Source organism: Propithecus coquereli, unplaced genomic scaffold (assembly GCF_000956105.1).
Source record: "Propithecus coquereli isolate 6110/MARCELLA unplaced genomic scaffold, Pcoq_1.0 Scaffold71, whole genome shotgun sequence".
Classification (NCBI taxonomy): Eukaryota; Metazoa; Chordata; class Mammalia; order Primates; family Indriidae; genus Propithecus; species Propithecus coquereli.
Genome location: NW_012153174.1, coordinates 416002 through 437473, shown reverse-complemented (window position 1 = coordinate 437473; position 21472 = coordinate 416002). Strand labels below are relative to the sequence as shown.

Genomic DNA, 21472 nt, shown 5'->3' with positions numbered 1-21472 from the left:
ATCAAAACTACCACACCAGCCTTCTTTTGGCTTCTGTTTGCTTGAAGTATTGATTTCCACCCCTTTACCTTGAGTCTAAATGCATCCTTGCAGGTTAGATGTGTTTCCTGAAGACAGCAGATACTTGGCTTGTATTTACTTATCTAATCGGCCAGCGTATGTCTCTTGAGTGGGGAGTTCAAGCCATTCACATTTATTGAGAGAACTGATAGATAGGGAAAATCTGTGTTCATCCTATTGGGTTGACATTTGTAGTTTTGTTTTCTCTCTTGAGCCATTGTGGTATCTGGCCTTGGATCTTTAGCTTTTGAGTGGTTTTACATTCTTGAGTGTTTCTTGTGCTAATCTGTGTGTAACTCTGTTTTAAGTACTTCTTGGAGGGCTGGTCTTGTCTTGGTGAATTCCCTCAGTCTTTGCTTATTTGAGAATGTCTTTATTTCCCCTTCATATACAAAATTTAGTTTTGTAAGGTACAAGATTCTAGACTGGGCATTATTCTGTTTCAGAAGAGTGAGATGGGGGCCCCAGTCTCTTCTTGCTTGTAAGGTTTCTGTTGAGAAGTCTGGCCTTATCCGGAGGGCTTTCCTTTGTGTGTTACTTGTTTCTTTCACCTTACAGCTCATAGAAGGGCCTCTTTAGTGGATATTTTGGTCAGTCTGATGACTGCATGTCATGGTGTCTTCCTGTTTGCATTGAAACTCCCAGGGGTCCTTTGAGCTTCTTGTACCTGGATGTCTAGATTTTTAGCAAGGCCTGGGAAATTTTCTCTATTATATCTTCAAATAGCTTATCCAATCCTTGCATGTTTTCTTCTTCACCCTCAGGATTGCCCATAACTCTCACATTAGGCCTCTTCACATAATCTCACAATTTTTTTTAGGCTTTGCTCTTTTCTCTTATTTCTCTGCTCTATCTCTGTGACTGACTTTTCTAATTGGAAGGTGTTATCTTCAATCTCTGAGATTCTTTCTTTTGTTTGATCTACCTGTTCTTGGGGCTTTCCACTGTGTTTTGTAGTTCCTTGAATAAATTCTTCATTTCCAGGTGTTCAGTTTGATTTTTCTTTAATATTTTGATTTCTTTAGTGAATTTTTCTTCCAAGTCCTGGAATTTTGCTTGTAGTTTCTTTGTGTTGGTTATCCATATTTTTCTTGCGTATCATTGAGTTTTTTTACAATCCATGTTTGAAATTCTTCTTCTGTCATTTTAGTGTTCTGAGTTTAGTTAATGTCCATTGCTAGAGAGCTGGTGTTCCTCTTTGGGGGTGTGCTTTCCGTTTGAGTCTTCATACTTCCAGATTTCTTTTGCTGGTTCCTTCTCATCTGGATCAGTTGTTCCTTCTTGCCTTTAGATTTCGTTTGGATAATGACATGCCCTTTTTAGTCTCTGAGCCAGTAGGTGGTGTTTGTGGGTGATATTCGACCACACCCTTTATGATGAGTCAGTAGATGCAGTAAAAGGGTGTGCAGAATGACCTCCCTGTCAGTAGGTGGCACTTGCTTGGAGGAGCAAGCTGCAGTGCTGTTTTTGGGTACTGTAACCAGCTCTTGTTCCTCTGGAGAGGCCCTTTTGTGCCTCGGGTGGTCGGTGGGGCCCTTGGATTTCCAGGTGTGTCCTTATTTTCCACCCTAATGGGGGCAGGTCCGGGAGTGAGTCTGGGTAGAGCTGGGTTGGGTAAGCCTGCCCTCAAGCTCCACAAATGCTGTTAGCAGGGGGCAAAGCTCTGTTCTCTGCTTCTGTGCAATGCTGAAATGGCCCAACTCAGCTGAAAAGTCTGCATGTGGGGGGTGGGGCTGTCTGAGACCTGCACTGTGGAGCAGGCCTCACTCTTTTCCACCCTCCTCTATCTCTTGGTTTCTCCCAAGCCTCTGCCAGTAGGCAGGACCTCAGGCCAATGGATCTCCCCTGGCTGTGATGTGGACCAGGAAGTTCCCTGCCCAGGATCGCAGCCTGATCTGGGTGAATGGCCCTCTTTTGGGAGGAGGGTGCCCCTCAATCACGCTGATCTGCCCCTGAAGACGCATACACCTCAGTAGGCTCATTCACAAATATCCCTTCTGTGCCCCAGGGCAATGTGATCGAGACCTGGGTGTGTGGGGTCTGGTCTGCAGGGCTGTCCCCTGGGCCCTGGAGATAAATCCCTGATCCTGCCAGGGGGAAGAGTGCTGGTCTCGAGTCACCCACAGGGTGCCCCAGCTGGATCAATGTCACTCCCCCTCAGGATTTGCCCCACTCTCCTGGAGTCACCAGGCAAGCAGCATCTGGGAAGGCTGGTGGGTAGGGAGCTCACAGTCTGAGTACCCCTCAGTCTGCTGTAGGGCCCCAAAAGGAAAGGTCCTGTTCCTTCAAGATGCCTCTGTGTGATGGCTAAATTGTCTCTCTGGGCACCCACGGGTAGACAAGGGGAAGGAGAGAATGGAGCAATATAGCACCTGCTGATGGGCTCAAGTCTGCACCTGGGGAGGTGCCCTGAGGAAGCTGGGAGTCTGGTGCCCTGTCTGCAAGAGGCTCACTGCTCACTGGCAGCAGCCGTCTCTGGGCTGGTGTTGGGAGATCTCTCCAACCATTCAGGAGCCTACCTGCAGTCTGAGATGTAAGGGAGGGGACAGTTATCTGCTCCACCTACCCTTGTCGCTGGTCTCCAAGCCTCTTGGAATTAGACCCTGCTGATGCCTTTCTCCTTCTAGTTCTCCTCCTCGACATCTTTCCGTGGAGTCTCCTGTAGTTTCAGGCATCCTTCCTTCTGACCCTCATGTGATCTATGTTTTTCTGCTAGTTTATTTTTTTCCATTTTCTTCTAAAATCTGTCTGTTTTGCAGAGACACTCTGGCTGGCGGCTTTTCTCGTCTGCCATCTTGGGATACCCCTGATTTGCTTCTCGATTTCTTAATTTTATGCTTTCTACAGTACGTACATGTCCTGAAAGGAAATAATCTCAGGCAAAAAATTATTTTTATGGTGATGTGGAAGAAATGCTAAATGTTTTAGCTAAACACCTCTGTGGCCTTAGGTACACCCAGGAGCTGTGTGCTAATAATAAATCTGTCATCTTCTCCACTCTTTGTGTCATCTTTTTTATCCTATTTGACTTTTTGGTCCCTTAGTTTTTCCCACCTATAAAATGGAGACAATAACAGCATTATCCCTTCGGCTTGTGAAAATGGAGTAAGTTAATATATGTAAAGAACTTCTTGGAGCAATACCGGGTGCATACATAACAAATATCAGTGTTATTATATATCATGTTGGGGTCCTCAAGACCACCCTCACATTTGATAATTTACTAGAACTCACAGGACACAGAAAAGCTGTTATACTCACAGTTATGTTTTATTATGGAGAAAGATACAAATTACAATTAGCAAAGGAAAAAGGCGCATGGGTTGAAGTCCAGAAAAGACCAGCTGCAAGCTTCCAGTTGTCCTTCCAGTAGTCACATGGACATAATTTAATTCTCTCAGCAATGACATGTACCAAGTGACATGTACAAAGTGTCATCAAACAAGGAAGCTCACCTATGCCTTGGTGTCCAGGGTTTTTATTGTGGAGTCAGCCACATAGGCATGCAGTGCATTTGTGACTGACTTTAGCTACTCAATCTTCAGCCTCCCCCTGCCCTACTGGCCCAACGAGGTCAAACTGATATGGGGTGACCTAAAGCATACAAAAACTGGCATTCACCATAAATCACACTGTTAGCATAAACTGTCTGGCATGACTCAAAGTCTCAGACACACAAAGACATTCTTATCAGGCAGGATATTCTAAGGGCGCAGAGGAGCCAAAGGCCAGTCCTTTTTTTGGAGACAGAGTCTCGCTCTGTTGCCCTGGGTAGAGTGCAATGGTGTCGTCATAGCTCACTGCAACCTCAAATTCCTGGGCTCAAGTGATCCTCTTGCCTCAGCCTCTTGAGTAGTTGGGACTACAGGCATATGCCATGACACCCAGCTAATTTTTCTATTTTTAGTAGAGACTGGATCTCACTGTCGCTCAGGTTGGTCTTGAACTCCTGAGCTCAAGCAGTCCTCCTGCGTTGGCCTCCCAGAATGCTAGGATTACAGGTATGAGCCACTGTGTCCAGCCCAAAGGCCAATCTTGAAGACTTTTTGAATGTGCAGGGTTTGGACAACCCGGGTCTACTGAGTTAACAATTTTACTGCACATATATGTGAAGTTTGCTTACTTGAACAATCTAATGATTTTCTTAATGTTTTGAATAACTTGTTTTTAGTATGTGAACATTTATTAAACACCTTCTGAATGTATAGCTCTTATACCTTTTCTCTATAAGATAGAAAACAATTTCGGTTTTAATCCATATTATAAACGTAGGGAAAAAAATTGTTATTATTCCAATATAAAAGGATACATACGAAACTAAAGATCCCTACTGCTCTTGCAATAATGGTGATAAGAACCCTCCATATGTTTTAACTATAATTCCATGCGAATGCTTTATATATATTATTAGTTTTAGTCTTTAACAACTGTAGGAAGTAGGTACTATTCTGTCACACAGGTGAGAGAATAAAGGTCCAGAGAGTTTCAAGAACTCCTTCAAGCTTCCCAACCAGGAAGGGGCAGAGCCCAACTTTACCATCTGATCCCAAAGCTCATGGTCTCAACATCATGCATGATAGTTTCCAATGACTTTGAGAAACAAAGTGTTTAAAAAGTACACTGAAACATTAAAAATTCGGCAAAATTTATTTGACTTTATACATTTCAAGATCCACTGGGATGTTTAGACACTGGGGCAGAGTGCGACTAGAATATGTGTGTCCCTTCTATTGACAGAAGAGGTTACCTATTGCAAAGAAGATTCCAAGACTCCAAAATGCCTCTCTCCATAACAATGCGGTATAGAAAACACAAGTCAGAAAAATAGATGCAAAAGGGGAAAACTATGTAGTTATTTTGAGTATCTTTATTAAAAAGGGGACTATAAAATCCAAATGTCCCCAAAGCTTCCAAAATTGTTGTCACCACGAATTGTTTGTGATTGTGTCTTTCTCCCTCCCCTCTTGTTAGATCTCAGTCTGTGGTAGAAGCTGGGACCCTGAAACATGAGGAGAAGGGAGAGAACGACAACACTCAGCCACTGCTGGCTCTGGACTGAACCCTGAGTCACCCCAACGCTCCTGCACACCGGCCTTCAGTGGTATCAGCCACCCAGGAAGCACATGTGCAACTGACCCACACAGACACGTGTGTTCCACTTGACACGAGATCCTCCACACCTGATCCCAGCAATGACTGTCATCAGCCATCGGTCTGAGCAGCCAGAGTGGGACAAAGACTTGAGAGATACTTTGTTTTTCAGTGAGGGGACTGGAGGATGATGCAAGGCATTTATGTAAAAAAGATTCTCCCTCCCTCCATATTTATGGTATTAAATGAACTGAAAAAAATGAAAAACTAAATTTGATGCACCCACTGCATTAGGACAAGGATTTTTCTGAGGTCACACACAAGGACCCTCTTCAGTTTTTGAAAATTAAGATTAAATACATTTCCAAGTAAACACATCAGAGTTAAACTGTGCAGACACAATTGTCAAGTTTAATGTAGTGCAAAGCCCTGAGACAATAGTATCTCCAGTAATATCCATTCTTATTGAATTATTTTCTTTGACCTCATCACCAGCATCAAATTGTTCAGCCTAAGAGCATGTTCTCATAGGCCTGGCTATTTGCAGAATTTTCTTATTTTGATATCCTGCAAAAAATGATTTTGACATCACATCTTGTGCGAGGCCATCAGCTGACTATCATGACCTTAAAAGAAGACACATGCAATTTGAAATATGATTAGGCCATCTTAGCAACACGAGTTCCCACAGGCAGCCTGAGAACCCATTAGTACAGTGTGTGTCTGCAGAGCAGAGACATCTCACTGAAAACACATGTCAGTGAATAATGACTCCATTTAAGTTGCCTCACTTGGGTCACTACAGCAAAGGAAAGTGCCATCGAACCTCTTAACACTCCCTGTCCACCCCACCCCCCTTGAAACTATTACAGGTATAGAGAAAGAGCATTGCTGTTGGTGAGACAGTAAACACTCAATCATGGGGGAAGACCCAAAAGGATGACTAGATATGCAAGTACTGCAATAAGAGAAGACTAGAAATGCAGGATGAAATGCCAAAGATAATTTTATTTCTTTATCTATTCTCCTTAGAAATGGAGTCCCCAACTAGGAAATCAGATATAAAATAAACAGATATCAAAGGATATGATACCATTATTGGACCACGTTTCCCAAGACCAGTGCATATTTTTAGATGTCTCTTATTTACCCAGCCATGTGCATGACATGGCCATTTATAAGTATGACCAGTTGGTGCTCAATGTCAAATAAAAAATATTTTAGTTGATAATGGCCAGTAAAATATGACTTTACATTTCAAGTATTTGGGAGGGTTAATTTGTTAGCTGAATTATTCAAAGGAAAGAGGTGATTCATCTGGCCGTAATCACCCCCAATACATATTATTACTAGTCTTAACCATTTATTATATCTCTTTCTCAATGGATCTAATGTTTTAATTTTTTTTCCTACTGGTAGAGAATAATAATAGAAGTAATTTTTATATTATACCCTTGGAGAAATAAAGTTGAAACAGAATTAAAAATATTTCTAAAAGAATTGCATCTCAGTATAAATAAAACCAATTCATTTTGTGTAGGCATTTCAAATCACAAAATAATAACACTGAAATAATTCTGCCAATGCAGTGACTGAAACACTTTTCTTATGGACTAAGACATAGGTAAGAGAAATGAAAAATTAAAGAGAACTAGAAAATCCATTTTATTGCTTGGGTTTATAAAATAGTTGTGGGATCCAAGTATTTACAAATGCTATTGGAGTCAATTATTGCCAACACTTTGCAACAGTAATAATAACTTCTAGCTTTCCAATTGGCAATATTTAGAATCCTACTGTAGTGGCCCGATTTTAAATACCATATTATATTTACTAAGAGCTAGTTTTTACTGTATTCCATAATTTCATTACATGAATGTAAGATGATGGTTCAACAATGACAACTTATAGTATGAATTTCTTTATGTATATGCAATATACATATAAGAACCAAATTCAGTAAGTGACACAAATGTTCCTACATGAGCATTGAATTGTATTGCCCTCTGTCAGTCATTTTCTCTGTTCAATAAATACTGAAGGACATAATAACTTTTTCAAGAGTTTGCCTTCTCTTCTGAACTGTGGTAATTAACTTTGAGATTTTTCCTCCTATGCCTCTTCATTGGATTTAGTGGGATTTTTGAGCACACAGCAAAACGGAAGGAACAGGACAAATATTTTGCAAATTCTTCTATGGAAAGCTAATGTCCTTAAGGTCAAGCAACAAGGGCCAATTTCAATTTTGAAGAACGGTTTTTTAAATGAGGTAAAGAGAACCTCCTCCTTTGTTCTCAGATTGAAAAGAAAGCACAAGTTTTCTCTACCTATGAATGAAATGTGGTGACCTATGTGCCATTTCTGCAGCATTTTTGTTCATATTGGCTTAGAATTCAGTGCGTGAATATCATGACATTCTCGCAACTAACATTTTTACTTAGCTTTGGTTTAAAAAATGCAATATCTAATGCATTGATACTTACTAAATTAATGACTCGATCACCTTTGGAATGAGTAGGCAAGACCATTTTTCAACTGTTATTTCTATGTCATGGGTAACACTAAATATGGATAATAATTGTTATTTCAAAGTGATGTTTAAATGGCAGAAGTTTCTTAAGCCAGAGAGATGAAGAGTATTCCAAACTCAAACAGGAAAGCAATCTCGACATCCCTACAAAGATCCTAGCATTCTTGGTGACCTTCCATTCTGTAATCCTTAATATTTCTATAATATTGTGATGAGAATCATCTCAAGGACCAAAGGGCTGTCTTCCTGTCACTCACATGGATCCATCACAGGGAAGGACACTTTGGATTCCTAGGCCCTATCTCATAGATGGCAAAGCGGCCAGGAGTCAGACACCCTAGCGGCTACCAGTCCACCTAATCCTGAAAATTTTTACTTCCATAAATTTGATTTTTTTCTCCCCAAGCCCTAAGACTTTGCATTAAAAGCATTTATGTGTGTTATTTTTATAACTTAATATAAAATTATTCTATGCCTTTTTCTAGTGTAAAAATTTCCTTTTAGAGAGAAATAAGATTTTGACAATATTTCCACTATTAGCATAGTGAGAGGAGAAATTAAGCATCTTGATCTCAGTGAAGACAAAAAAGCAAACAGACTCAAGGGTAGGGATCTGTACAGTTCATAGACATTGGTGTGATGATGTCTTCCTTTTTTGCATTAGGAAAATAAAATTGCTTTTTTCATGAGTGTCTTTTACTGAAAAGAATTAAAAGAGGGAAGTCTGAGTTCACCAGGAATATTACCATTAAACAGCAAGAGGTAAAGCATTTACACAGCTTGTCATTAAAATCAACAAAAAAGTAGTGGTACAGATGACAGACTAGTCTAGCTACCCTAGAAAAATATAACTGCCTAGACAGTTACAAAAATTACAAACTAAAGCAATCCATTCACAGTTTCCACATATATTCTCACTGTACACTGATTTAGACCTATTCTATGTCAAAAAAATATCTTTGGCTGGCAAGGTGGAAGCAATCAAATGTTCACCTTAAATACGGGCATAAGACCAGTGCTGTCATGGGATGAAACACAGCAGGGTGTTTTCTAAATGAATTGCGGTAATGCAAATATTTCCTTTAGTGTCTTCTAACCCTAGGAGGAGGCTTAGAATTTTTCAGGCTGCAAGTCAAAGAAATTAAGAGCCTTGGTGTTTGAACTTCTATCCTCACGCCCAAGGAGATGGAGCCAGAAACGCAGCCTCTCTCCAGTGTTCCAAGTTTGCATGAGTTTCCTGCTAAATTGCAGGAAGACTGCGTCTCTGCTGGGATGTCAGCTCTGGGTGCCACACATCCACGATGAATATAAGCCGGAAAGATGAAGCGTCCTGCCACACCTCGTGCTCAAAGGAGTCGTCAAAGATGAGCACCTTGCCTTCCTCCCAGGTCCTGCAACAGAAAGACATGGAGTCCTGAGTACAGCTTTGGGTGATTCAGGTGCCTGAGGATCAACTCCAGTCCACGTGCAGGAAATACCTTTTATGATAACCTTTGAGATATTAACCAGATAACCAGAACACCAAGCCCAAATTTATTTTTCCCTTGACGATTAAGAAAGAATTTCAGGATTCTTATTATGAACATCAATTTTCATTGCTTAGCACTGAAGATGCACAGAGGGCAGGGGAGTGGTGATGAGGGTGTGCTGATCTTATTACACGCCCTGCAATTATTCTCCATCCAACCCTAAGAGAGGCTTGGATCAGGCAAACATTCAAACGCACGCCCTGGGGGCTCACACACAGGACGACTTCCTGGTCAGTGACTCCACGGCTGCCCTCCCCAGCCCCTTGTAGACTGCTTTAGACCTATGGGTGGTGACTGAGTCCCAGGCATCTCTCAGGAACCCTGGCCTGGGGTCTGCACATCTCCAAACATTGTCTTTTCAGATCATTCCATTTGTTCAAGTCCTAATTTATGGAATAAAGGAGTCTTTACTTAAACCCAGTGACCAGAAAGCAAATAACTAAATTAGGTGTTTCCTAACTAGTATATTGGCTGAGGAAAATGGGCAGATTGGGAATGAATTTTGTTTATATTTTTAGTGTCATATGCTATGCAAGTGGGTTATCCACGGCACATTTTAAATCAACGCTGCAAAACACTCTTTAGAGCCTCCAGCACCCCCTCATAAGAGATCTGTGTAGAGACTAAGATCTAAGTATAGTATTAGGCTAAACAAAACAATCAAGAGAGAAATACGCAGGAGGCAGTTACAAGATGCTTTTCAAATCCAAAGGAGGTTTCTGAGCCATGCCAATGATTTCTTCTTTTTAAAAGATATTAATTGCCAATATATTAAATGTTGTTTTTAAAATAAAATTTTTACTAGGACATTTTCTTCAGATACTAAAATTCCACTTAATCATTTGAAATTTTATATCCTGGATTAGCAAATAATTACAATTATAGCAAGGGAAATGCCAGCTTGATTTCAAGTTACCATATTATCATAAAGATGTTTTCCTTGGGAAAATTACTGGTGTCTTTTTTTGTTCTGCACTAGATGCTTAATCAATATAAATTGAGTAATATTACGCATAGCAGGGCTTCTCAACCTCGGCACTACTGACATCTGGGCCGGATCATTCTCCGTTGTGGGGCTGCTCTGTGCACTGTAAGATGTCTAGTGGCTTCCCTGGGCTCCACCCACCAGACAGCAGTAGTACCCTCCACATCACCTGTGACAACCAAAGTGTCTCGTGTCTCTAGTCATTGCCAAATGTGGGGAGGGTGTGTGTGTATAAAATCGTCCCAATGGGAAATACTGACATATTGAATAAATCTTACAATAAAATTTCCAAGTTATTTAAACTAACCGATAAGGTAATGAATATTTGCAAGTTAAATGTTCACTAAAGGTGGAAACCAAACATCCACTCCTGCTACCCCCTGGCCCCCACCTTGTGTGTTCTCAGACACCTAGCCTAATGTCTTGCATTCGACAAACAGGTATTGCTGGGCTCTTTGATACAATTCCTCGGAAGGTTTAAAGAGTTCCACTGGAATTCCGCACGAGGAGAGCAAAGGACTGAAATACATGGACTCACAAGCAACAGACAGAATACGCATTCATTACCATGCAAAACCCAACTTGAAAAGAAAGGCAAAGCCAAGAAAAGTAAAAAATAAAACCCTGACAAGAAAAAGGAATGAAGTGATTCACAGCCTGTACGGTTAGGCTGTCATTTTCTAGGTCTCAGTGTTGTCAGTGGGATTAAGCGATGTCAGTCAACAGGGGCAAGCCTACAACACAGGGGGAGGGGGGAGCACATTTAAAAGGAAGAGCAGGACACCATGTGCACAGCAGCACTATTCGCGGCAGCCCAAAGGGGAAGCAACCCAGTGTACCTCAACAGATGCGTGAATGAACAAAACGTGGCATATACACACCACGGAATATTATTCAGCCTTAAAAAGGAAGGAAATTCTGACACATGCTACAACCTGGATGAACCCTGAGGACATTATCCCAAGTGAAAAAAGCCAGACAAAAAGACAAATACTATATGATTTCCCTCACATGAGCTCCCTGGAGTAGTCAGATTCACAGAGACAGAAAGTAGAAGGGTGGTTGCCAGGTGCTGAGGGGGAGGAGAGGAATGGGGAGTTACTATTTAATGGGTACAGAGTTTCAATTTTACCAGATGAAAGTTCTGAAGATGGATGATGGTGATGGTTGTACAATATGAATGTATTTAATGCCACTGAACGGTACACTCAAAATACGTGAGATGGGAAATTTTATGTTATATGTATCTTACCACAATCAAATAACAGGAAAAAAGGGCGAGGCAGGGGAGAGCATGTGGTAGAGGAGACAGAGGGAGAGAAGCAGTCTGGCTCAATGGAAAAGTCATGGTCTTTGAAAGGAGGCCTCTTGTCCCTGGTGTTTAATACTTATGGGGTGAGTTACTTAGCATACTTTGTATCTTCATCAGTATAGCTGATGTGAGGATTAGCGTATGGTTGGCACATAGTGGATATTCAATTAATGATAGCGACTATAAAATAGAGAATGAAGGAAAATATAGGAAAAACAGGAAAAATATAAAGACAGGTGAAATTTTGGGAAGTGGTATGTCACCAAAAATCACCTTGGCATCATTCCTTATGAAATCTGCCTTCATTTGAGAAACCTGAAAACTTCCAGGGAGGGATGAGATGTCAAAAACCTCGACAGAACCTGTGAAATACACTTTGTACAGTAATGACAAGTGATTCTCAAAGTTTTTTGGGTGTCTGGAAATCTAGAAGCTACTTAAAATACTGGAAATAATTAAAATAACTAAACAGAAAATTCTAGGCTACACAAAATGACATTTTTCACTAGATTCTGACAGGTATAACAAAGCCAAATATTTAGGAACATGTTATGGGAGAAAAGCCTCAAACGTTCATTCATTAATTTAAATTCCCTGTGAACTGGGAAAACTTATTAGCATTGGAACATACTAGTCACTCACGGAGCACAAGTGCATATAACAGTAGAATTTAAGAACCACAGCCTTGTGGCTGTTCAGACATATTAAGTCAAATATGAATTAGTGCAAACCATTAATTAACCCGTTTCTTAAACAAGAAATCTGGGAGGTATTCCAAAGGATTGCTAAGTGGCTTCCTTTTTTATTGTTTATTTTTTTAGGATCATAGAACTCTATGGGTAAGTGTAGCCTGTTAGACTTCTTATTTGCCCTTCCATTTTCTTTCATACCTTTTCTCAGAAAATAGCAAAGTACTCAATTAATTAATGTAGATTCTTTCTGAATACTTAAAAAAATGGTGCCTTTCGATTAGTTGTCAGAGACAGAATGACTAAAAGTGCATTCACCCTTAATCTCAAAGGGGAAAAGGGAAGAACAATAAAACCTCATCCACGCCATGGCCAGACTGAACTGACTCGGGGTTTAACCGGAGATCTCTCTCCTGCCTGAGAAAGGATGAGTGTTATACTACAAAGAGAGACAGAGCATAAAGATGTCAGGTCTTTAGATCTCTTCTGAATGAAAACCAAAGACTCTCATTAGAATGCAAAGAAATCCTTTTCAGGCCACTTGCTTTGTGAGCAAAGCTCCACCAAATATGACTAAGTTACACTCAAATTATGACACGGAAACAGTCCTCTGGAGAAAACCTCTTCAGCGTGGCCTTTGAAAGGGGTCCACCCGGAGGTGCTGCCGCAGACCTTCTCCCAGGACCCAGAGGAGAAGGATGGGGGTATGGGGGCTGCTGTCCATCCCCAACAGGCACTTGGGCTTCCTGTTGGAATTTCTTACCACTAAGAGAAGAAAACCTCTCCTTGGTTTGCCAAAAGATACAAGAGTATCGGGTCACAAGATAAAGCAATATTAAGTAATCTGTCAATTTCTCAAATTCTTATAATTATAATTAACGATAATGATATAATGGCGGCTGCATACAATTAATAACTACAATTTTGCCACAGAATTATCATCAATATTAATAAGGCTAAGTAATGATACTAGGTGCTTATAGAGTCTTCCACCTAAAAATTTTATAGATATTATCTTAGCCATCTTTGCTAAAACATTCTGAGGTAGGCAAAGGACATGGTTGTCATTTTCACGCAAAAGAGTCACATGGAAACAAGTTCAGAGGGCTGCAGTGATACTGGGATTCTGTGGTAGAAGCAGAAAGCCACTAGGCAGGTTTCATCACAGCCCAACACTTTGTCTCAAGATCATGGTCCTAGGGACATTCTTAGCGCCTGCAGACGCTATGCTGAGGAGGCCTGCAAGGCACTGAGGCAGGCTGGGTGGAATGCAAGAAAGGGTTAGAGAGCTCAGGAATACGGATACTTAACACAGCTCTATTCATTCTGGTCTATTGAAATTCCCCAGTTCTGACTCCATTGGACACCCTGGCATGGCGCATGCTGCAAAGGAAATGCATTATCCTCTCTCCCCGCTCCCAGTGCACACAGACAGCTTCTGACTTTCTCCTCTTGGCCCTGGGTCACCAGCAGTAGAGGGATCTGGAACACAGATGAGGATGCTGAAGAAGGAAGAAAAAGAAAGGAAAGAGGGAGAGGAACACTCATAGGGCTACAGAGATGGGACGCCACCCCCTCCCCACCAGTATCTCTAGCTGCAGGGTGGGGGCCTGGGGAGGAAAAGGAGAGATGTGAGTGGGGGCAGCTATCTGCTGCAATCTTGTCCTGCTGCCCTACCAGGGACCTTCCCAGTCCAGGCCTATAACTCACAGTCCCCTCTGTGCCATCCTTCACCAGCTCTGGCCCCACACAGCTTCGAGTTCCTATTCACTCTCTTTCCTAAGTCCTTAAAGCCCCCACCCTCCAGGTTGCAAGAACTACCTCCAATGCTGAAAGAGTGCTTGGTCTCACTCCCTAGAACGTTAAGGACAGAAGTCCCATTTCTGTAGCAATCAGACAAGGGGATAATAAAAGCTCAAATATACTGAGTACATTTCCCATACAGCACTTTGTAAATACAGCTCTGAGTGACTTCTTATGGATTACTTTAATACTCAAAACCAAACAAAGACATACTTTTATTCTTCCCATTTTACAGATGAGGAAACAGAGGTTTAGTGAGGTTATGCAAACTGTCTAAAGTTACTTAGTAGGTCTAAAGTACTTAGTAAGAGGGAAAGCCAGGATTTGAACCCAGGTCATGTGACTTCAGCGCAGTTATTCTGCTTTTATGAAGACACATAATGCTAAAAACTCAGGATGCATTTTTTCCATAGAAATATTATTATATAATAAATGGTCACTGGCTCTAGAGCCCTGTTAATGGAGATCATTAGTTAAAAAGCTTCTGCAGGCTGCCCTAGGAGTCTCTACATCATTGACTATTGCCATATAAAAATGTATCCCAACTCCCCACCAATCAATTCAAATGCTTGGAACACATCTATTTTCAGTGTGGGAGCTGCCATTCCCTGTGAAGGTGTAGAAATGTGTGTGTGCACATCCTATGCATCTGTGTGTAGGAAGAGCTATAAACACACCCGTGTCAGACAGGACAGGGGTCAAGACACTTTACTGATGCGTTTGATTCAGGAAGTTGCTAAAACGAAAAAAGAGGACAAAATGTTACTGTTCAATAACAAACACACCTTCAGGAAACATCCCGTCTAGTTAAAAAATGCCCTTTTCGTTCTCTAGTCCCAGATGAGCAGGCTTCAGTGGTGACCTGTGGATAAGGTCACATCACAATGCAGATGGAAGGTGGGTTAATTTTGTGGAACAGAAGATCTACAGTTTCAGGGAAAGTAGTCAGAAAAAAAAGAACAGAAAAAAGAAAAAATAGAAGAAGGGGTGAAACATTTGGTTCTAAATGAATCAGTAATTCACAGCTTCCATAATGTGATTCAACAATTTTAAGACTTACTTTATCTTCTTGGACACCTTAGGAAACAAAACAAAACAAACATTGTCTATGAAGAACTCATGGTAGATTAAAAAATCAACTCTGTCTCTCACTATTAATATTTTCGCATGACTTTCACACAGTCTTCCTGACTGGAACCTTGAGAGATTAATGAAAATATGAGTTATAAAATAGTTGAGGTATGTGGAGAAAGGCCATCATTGCTACAGCAATACAGAGAGGGATTAAATGACTGATTGCCAATTCATTTCTTCAGTCTGCTGCTAAGGGACACTAATGCCAGTGTGTACTTTTCCTGACGACCTATCAGTCTTGTTCAACATTTCAGGCTGGGGACTTGCAGGCAATCACGCTGAGTCTGCAGGAGAGCTTCAAGGTCACCGCTCATTCTCTTAGCACGGTACCAGCATATTTCGGAAGGCCCTCTTGAAGACTCGGAAGAATGATTTTCTCTCTGGACTCATCCAAAGCTCACACGACTCAGCCACTCCGTGATGATAACAATTCATTCCCACTTGGCAGGGGCGTGTTTATGCACTGACACAAGTTTCTTCAGCTCTGGATCAACATTGCTAACGAGCTCATCTTACAAACCACAAAGCACGGCCTGCCTGGGGGGATACAAACAAAAGGCCCAGAAGTGGAGACTCCTCAGCTGCTTTCTCTACTTGCTACCAAGTTGTCTGGAAATGTAAATCAGCGTTCGAAGTGATTGCCTTGTAAGTATAGCACGATCCTAACTTTGTAAACAACAACAAAATCCAAACAGCCCAAGCAAGGCTAGGAGCACAGGCTTTCAAGCCAGAATGCCTAGGACCGAACCCTGGTTCTAATATTGTAGTAGGCTGAACACCAGCCCCACCACAAAAAAAGATATCCCCACTAGGAACCTGTGAATGGAACCTGACTTGGAGAAAGGATCTCTGCAGACGTAATTAAGTTAAGGATCTTGAGATGAGATCATGCTGGATGAGGGTAAGCCCCAAATCCAATGATAAGTGTCCTTATAAAAGAGAAGACAACACAGGGAGAAGTGATGTGAGCACAGAGGCAGAGGTTGGAGGGAAGTGTCTACGAACCGAGGAACACCGAGGATCGCCAGCAGCTGGGACAGAGGCACAGATTTTCCCTCACAGCCTCCAGAACGAACCAACCTGCCAACACCTCGATTTTAGGCTTTGGCCACCCGAACCATGAGAGAATAGCTCTCTGTTGTTTTAAGTCACTCAGTTTGTGGCGATTTGTTGTGGCAGCCCCAGGACACTAATGCAAATACCCGCCCTGGGCACGTTGCTTATCATCTTCATGCCTCAGTCTCCTCAGGGATGAGAAATAGGGATCTTAACAATCCTCATTACATAGGATTGTCGTGAGGATCAATGAGTTAATGTACACAGAGTGCTTAGAACTGTGTTTGGCACAACTGTATTTTTGGAACAATATATATTATTACTATCGTCACCATCATCATCATCATCATGAATATACATATAAAGGCATTGGGAAGCATCCGGGCAATATCTCTGGGTATTGGGATCAAAAATAATACTTTTTAATTGTGCTTCTCTGTTTTATACAAGTTACGTGCAAGGGGCATATATGAGTTTTGTGACTGGAAGGCATTTATTAATTTGAGATGATCATTTATCTACAGTGACACAGGCTGCATACCTGGCAGCTCATCACCGCCAGGGCACTGTGTCATGCTCTGCAGTGACGGAATATTTAACCAGCACACACACTGGCAGGCATCTCACAGCTCTGGGGAAACAGCAATCTGATTATTAATACCTGAGAACTACAATGCATGAATGCTACAGGTGACCTACTCTTTTGGAAGTTGAGACACTCTGAAAAATTGCTTCCTGTTGCTGAGCACAAGGAAACCTGATTTCCTGGTGTGTGTTTCCCTCCCCATGCTAATAGCGCCTCCACAGCCCCAGCAGGGAACTTCCAGATCTCCATCACACTCTCTCTGTGCTCAGTTTGTAAGCCGTCTCCTATTCAGACACCCAGCTATTTTCACTATAAGCAACACACAGCACTTTACTTTCACTGACCCATATCTCTGTTTTTGCAATGAAGTACTAAGCCCGACTGACCACCCTTGAGTCAAGAATTACTAAGGATGAGAATGTATCGTGACATAAAGCGAGAACAGTCACAGGGACGCAGAGCAGGACTGCTGGTGGCATTCACGACGACAAAGGGCCCTGGAACTCCCTGGCTCCTCAGGGAGGAGAGCACGGGAAGCATTTCAGTCTCCTGGCCCAGTCACAGGCAGGTGGGTGGCAAGCACTTTTTAATAATCACTGTGAATTTGCAAAATACACCATCTGCAAATTAGTGTTATCAGCGGCTCCTTACTGTTACACGAAGTACATTGTATTTTAGCTCAGCGGAAACCCAGGGGCTGCCAAGTTAATGTTCTTATTCAAGATCCCCCTCAGAGCGAGCTGCACACTGGGGCTTCTAGCCCTCCCCTGCCCCGGGTAGGTGAAGGCGGTTAGCCCAATCCTCTTTTAAACTTCAGGGGAGGGGCTGGCAGTTGTTTCTTTGTCAGGCACGGTCACAAGGCATGTGCTGGGAGTCTGGGGTGAAAAATGCACCTACGGATGTGCCCCTGAGGCAGGTCCCCCAGCATTACTCCCGCATCTTGTTTTGTTTGCTTTTTCAGAGATGGGCTCTTGCTATGTTTGTCACCCAGGCTGGAGTGCAGTGGCTATTCACAGGCACCATCGTGGCACACTACAGCCTCGAACTTCTGGGCTCAGGTGATCTTCCCGCCTCAGCCTCCAGAGGGGCTGGGACTACAGGTGCGTGCCACCATGCCCAGCACGCATTTTGAGCACCCCCCACCCCCTGACTTCTTCTTAAGCCCCCGGCACCATCCATGTGCTCCCCTTCCTGACTGCCACACCCATTCTTCCAACGTGGACTTTCTCTTTCTGACTCAGGTCACCGAAGACTAGGATTAGTTCCATACCTTTCCCTCTCCCGCCTGTGCCCAAGTGGATTTTTATCTAGTGATTTCGCTCCAAGTATCTACAAGCAGAATAGAAGATATAAGAACGAGAAAGGAAGGCAGGAGAAGGGGGAGAGGGTGAGTGAGCGAGAGGATGCTCAAGTCACTCCTAAAACCCTGAGCAGCACTCAGGAAGGAGGCCTGGTGCTCTCCTGCATCTTCCCTGCCCCATGCTCCCATTTCATCCCCGAAGAGTTGGCCTTGTCCCTCTCTGTGTCCTCCAGCATCCTCCCATGTCCTCTCTGAACTCCCTGGGCCCTGCACCACGTCCCTGCCCCTCTTCCCTTTGGTAGAGAGACTCTGCAGACCCAAACTCAATCCCCAAAGGTTCGACGACATTCATTCCATCTCAGGAGAAAGTTCCACCTGTCCAGCCATCCCTGACTCCTCCTCCTGGTCTGCCCAACTCCGCCCTTCCCTGCTCCCTCTCCTTCTTGGTTCCCCTTTCTCCTTCGCCTTCTAAATGTGGATGTTTCCAAGCAATCTCTTCATTTCTCACTTGTCTCCCAAGCTTCCTCTAGAGCCTTTTGCTAAGCCTGACTCTCAAATCTTCATCTCTAGACTTCACTTCTCCCCTGACCCCGTACCCGCCCTCTATTTCTAGCCACCTTCTGGATATTTCTATGACTGTGTCCAAAAGCAATTAAATAAATATTTACAAGCACTGAATTCACTTTCCTTTCCTTGAATGTGCCTCATGCCTCCCCGATTGCCAACATTTGCTAAAGCATCGCCATCCTCCTAATGACCAAAGACTGACACTGCAGCGTCACCTTGGACTCCTGTCCCACACACTTGTACCACACACTCAAGGTTCACCTGGGTCATCTTCACAGCTCCTCTTGCACCTGCTCTTTACTCTTCATTTCTTTCCAGCACCCCAATTCCAGCTCTTCTTATCTTTCTGGTGGGCTGCTGTCAGCCCATTTCCCCCATGGCATTCACCAGGGCTTCCACAATAACTTCCTAACAAAGGTCTGATCCCACTAGTTTGGTATTCAAAGCCTTCTGTGATTTAGCTTCCAAAATACTCTTTCACTTTCCCACCTTATCCTTTATGCACCCTACGCTGTTGTTGCTGAATCATTCCATATTCCTCATATGCGGCCTGTAATTTTTGGCCTCTGTGCCTTTAAGAGATGCTGTTCCAGAATGTGCTTCTCCAGCTTTCAACGTCCCAATCCTCTTGTCTTTAAAAACTGCCACTGTCAGGATTCCCAAACCTCAGCTGCAAGCAAGGTCCCTCCTCACCAACCCATCTGTGTAGCATTTTCACCTGTGCCTCTCTGATGACTCACGTGGCATCTTGTGTTATCTTCCTGCCTAGTCATGCCTGGCAGAGGAAGGCCACATCTGATCCATCTCTGAATCTCCCACAGCACCACGTGCTGCTGCGCTTTGAGGAGGGCAGGTATCTGCCAAGACCCAAATGAACTATTCTATAGACCCCTGAACACTCCGCCTCCCCTCAGACTCTGCTAAGGACAGTGAGAAATGCGTAAGAAGGTAACAGTTTGGTTTCCGATCTCTAGGAGCTTACATACAGCTCATTGTGGAGCTGAGGCTAACATACATTAGTGAATAAAAGGCAACAGAAGATAGGAACAGGATTATTGAGGATATACGATATACACATTCTAAGAAGTCAGAAGACAAGTTCCATTTTTATGAAACTAAGTTGGATCTGAGTAATAGGTTTATCTTGGATAGGTGAAAAGACAGGCATTCCAGGGGAAGGGAGTATTAGTGTTATAGGTACAGAAGCCAGAGCAAGTGTAGCTTGTCCATAAGGTCACGAATAAGCCTGTGGTAAGTAGGAAAGGAAAAGGCAGGGGCAGGAGAGGGAGATCTCATTCACCACGTTCCTGCTGATGCTAAGAACATGGCCTAAGTGGCCTGGAGGCATTATTCCACTTAATCCATACAACAACCCTGCAAAGTAGGTATTAGCACTGCCAGTTTCCTAAGCAAGGAGGCTGAGGCTCAAAGGGATTAAGTAACCGGCTAAGGTTACACAGGATTAGGTGGCAGAGCTGGGATCTGAAAAAGGCAGCCGGCTTCTGTTGCACCATGCTGTCTCTTCTACAGCAAAACGTCAGTATCATGGGGTGTTTTTTCAGGAAGAGGGACTTCTTCTATTTATAAATAATGCAAATTGTAAAGCAACAAGCATGATGCCTAATGTGTAGGGCTCAATACATGTTGGCTGACTCTGAATGCAAATCTGTCTACCTACAAAGAGAAGCAAGAAGGCTCCTCAACTGGATAAGGGCTCTGGGGAGAGGAGGGCGGCCCCAGGACTGGACAGTATCTCCAGACTAAGCACAAAGAAGGGATATAGACTAAGGAGTGTGGATTAATATCACCCTGCTCCAGTCCACTTCAGCTGCAGAGGAAGAAAACTAATCCAACTGAACGTAGCTTCGTTGTAATGAACACCCATCCTCAGAGGTGACGGACAAGAGAGGACGGAGGAAACATACTTGGTCTCGTTGGCACATCGGATCTTGCAGCCTTCCTTGGGAATCACCAAGCCCAGGTGCATTCGGAGCCTGCAGTTTGTGGGCCCCGTGTGAGGCCACACATGAGTTCCAGGGTGCATGATGGAATATTTGATCTGCGTAGAAAACACAACACTCTGTTCAGCCATTTATCAACATGTGGAGGAATTGCTAAATTAAAGTGACAGTACAACATTACTGTCCATTTGGATTACAGCCTTTGTAAGACTCCAAATTGATATTCACATTTTATTTCTTTGTGAAGGAATTAAAAATAAACACTCAACGTTTTCCACAAAGTGATAAACACTGAACATTTTCCACTCTCAATGCTGACGTCAACTACATAAAATTATGGTTTATTAAAAAGGGAGTGAAAAAGAGGCATTCATCCTGCCAAATGAAATAAGCATTTCTTTGAAAAGGTCAGCATGTCCTTATTCCTAACAACTCATCGTGTTCTCCCCAGCACTGGGACTCTTAGTACCTGTCCTCTTCTGCATCCTGTAGTCTCGGGGAACTTTTCCAGTAGAGTACAGGTTTTAGGAGCTCCCTTACAGGCATTTTCATTTTTTCTTCCTAGAATAATAATGATAAAATAATTGTTAGAAACAAATTGCAGTAAAGCTTTAACTGGCCCCCTTTGGACCATATGCGATCTACGTAGTCATCCTCAGGGTAGGAATGAGAAGGTTGAGTGAACACAAGACCAAGTGTCTTGTTCCCATAGATGGTGACTGACAGGGCAAGGGTCCCATTCTCCACTCAGTGCTGCACTATTTGACTTAGGATGTCTAAGGGACAAGGCATATGCTAAATACAGCTGACCTTTGAACAACGTGGGGGTTAGGGTTGCCCACCCTTGCACAGTTGAAAATTCGTGTATG

The 21472-nt window shown here is 42.8% G+C and overlaps 2 protein-coding genes across 3 annotated transcripts in view; one reads left to right on the top strand and one right to left on the bottom strand.

The window, feature by feature from the left end:
- CLVS1 (clavesin 1) overlaps positions 1 to 7209 on the top strand; it is a 204583-nt gene extending 197374 nt beyond the window's left edge. The window contains exon 6 of the mRNA XM_012661437.1: positions 5032 to 7209. Coding sequence (XP_012516891.1) covers positions 5032 to 5119 — 88 coding nt within the window. The 3' untranslated portion in view covers positions 5120 to 7209. The remainder of the gene's footprint in view (positions 1 to 5031) is intronic.
- Positions 7210 to 8342: 1133 nt separating this feature from the next.
- Positions 8343 to 21472, bottom strand: part of ASPH (aspartate beta-hydroxylase) — a 231714-nt gene continuing 218584 nt past the window's right edge. For both annotated transcript variants that reach the window (XM_012661431.1, XM_012661432.1), the window contains 3 exons: positions 21073 to 21164; positions 20568 to 20701; positions 8343 to 9072 (listed from right to left, as the gene is read on the bottom strand). In XM_012661431.1, the coding sequence (XP_012516885.1) occupies positions 8922 to 9072; positions 20568 to 20701; positions 21073 to 21164 (377 nt within the window). In that variant the 3' untranslated portion in view covers positions 8343 to 8921. The remainder of the gene's footprint in view (positions 9073 to 20567; positions 20702 to 21072; positions 21165 to 21472) is intronic.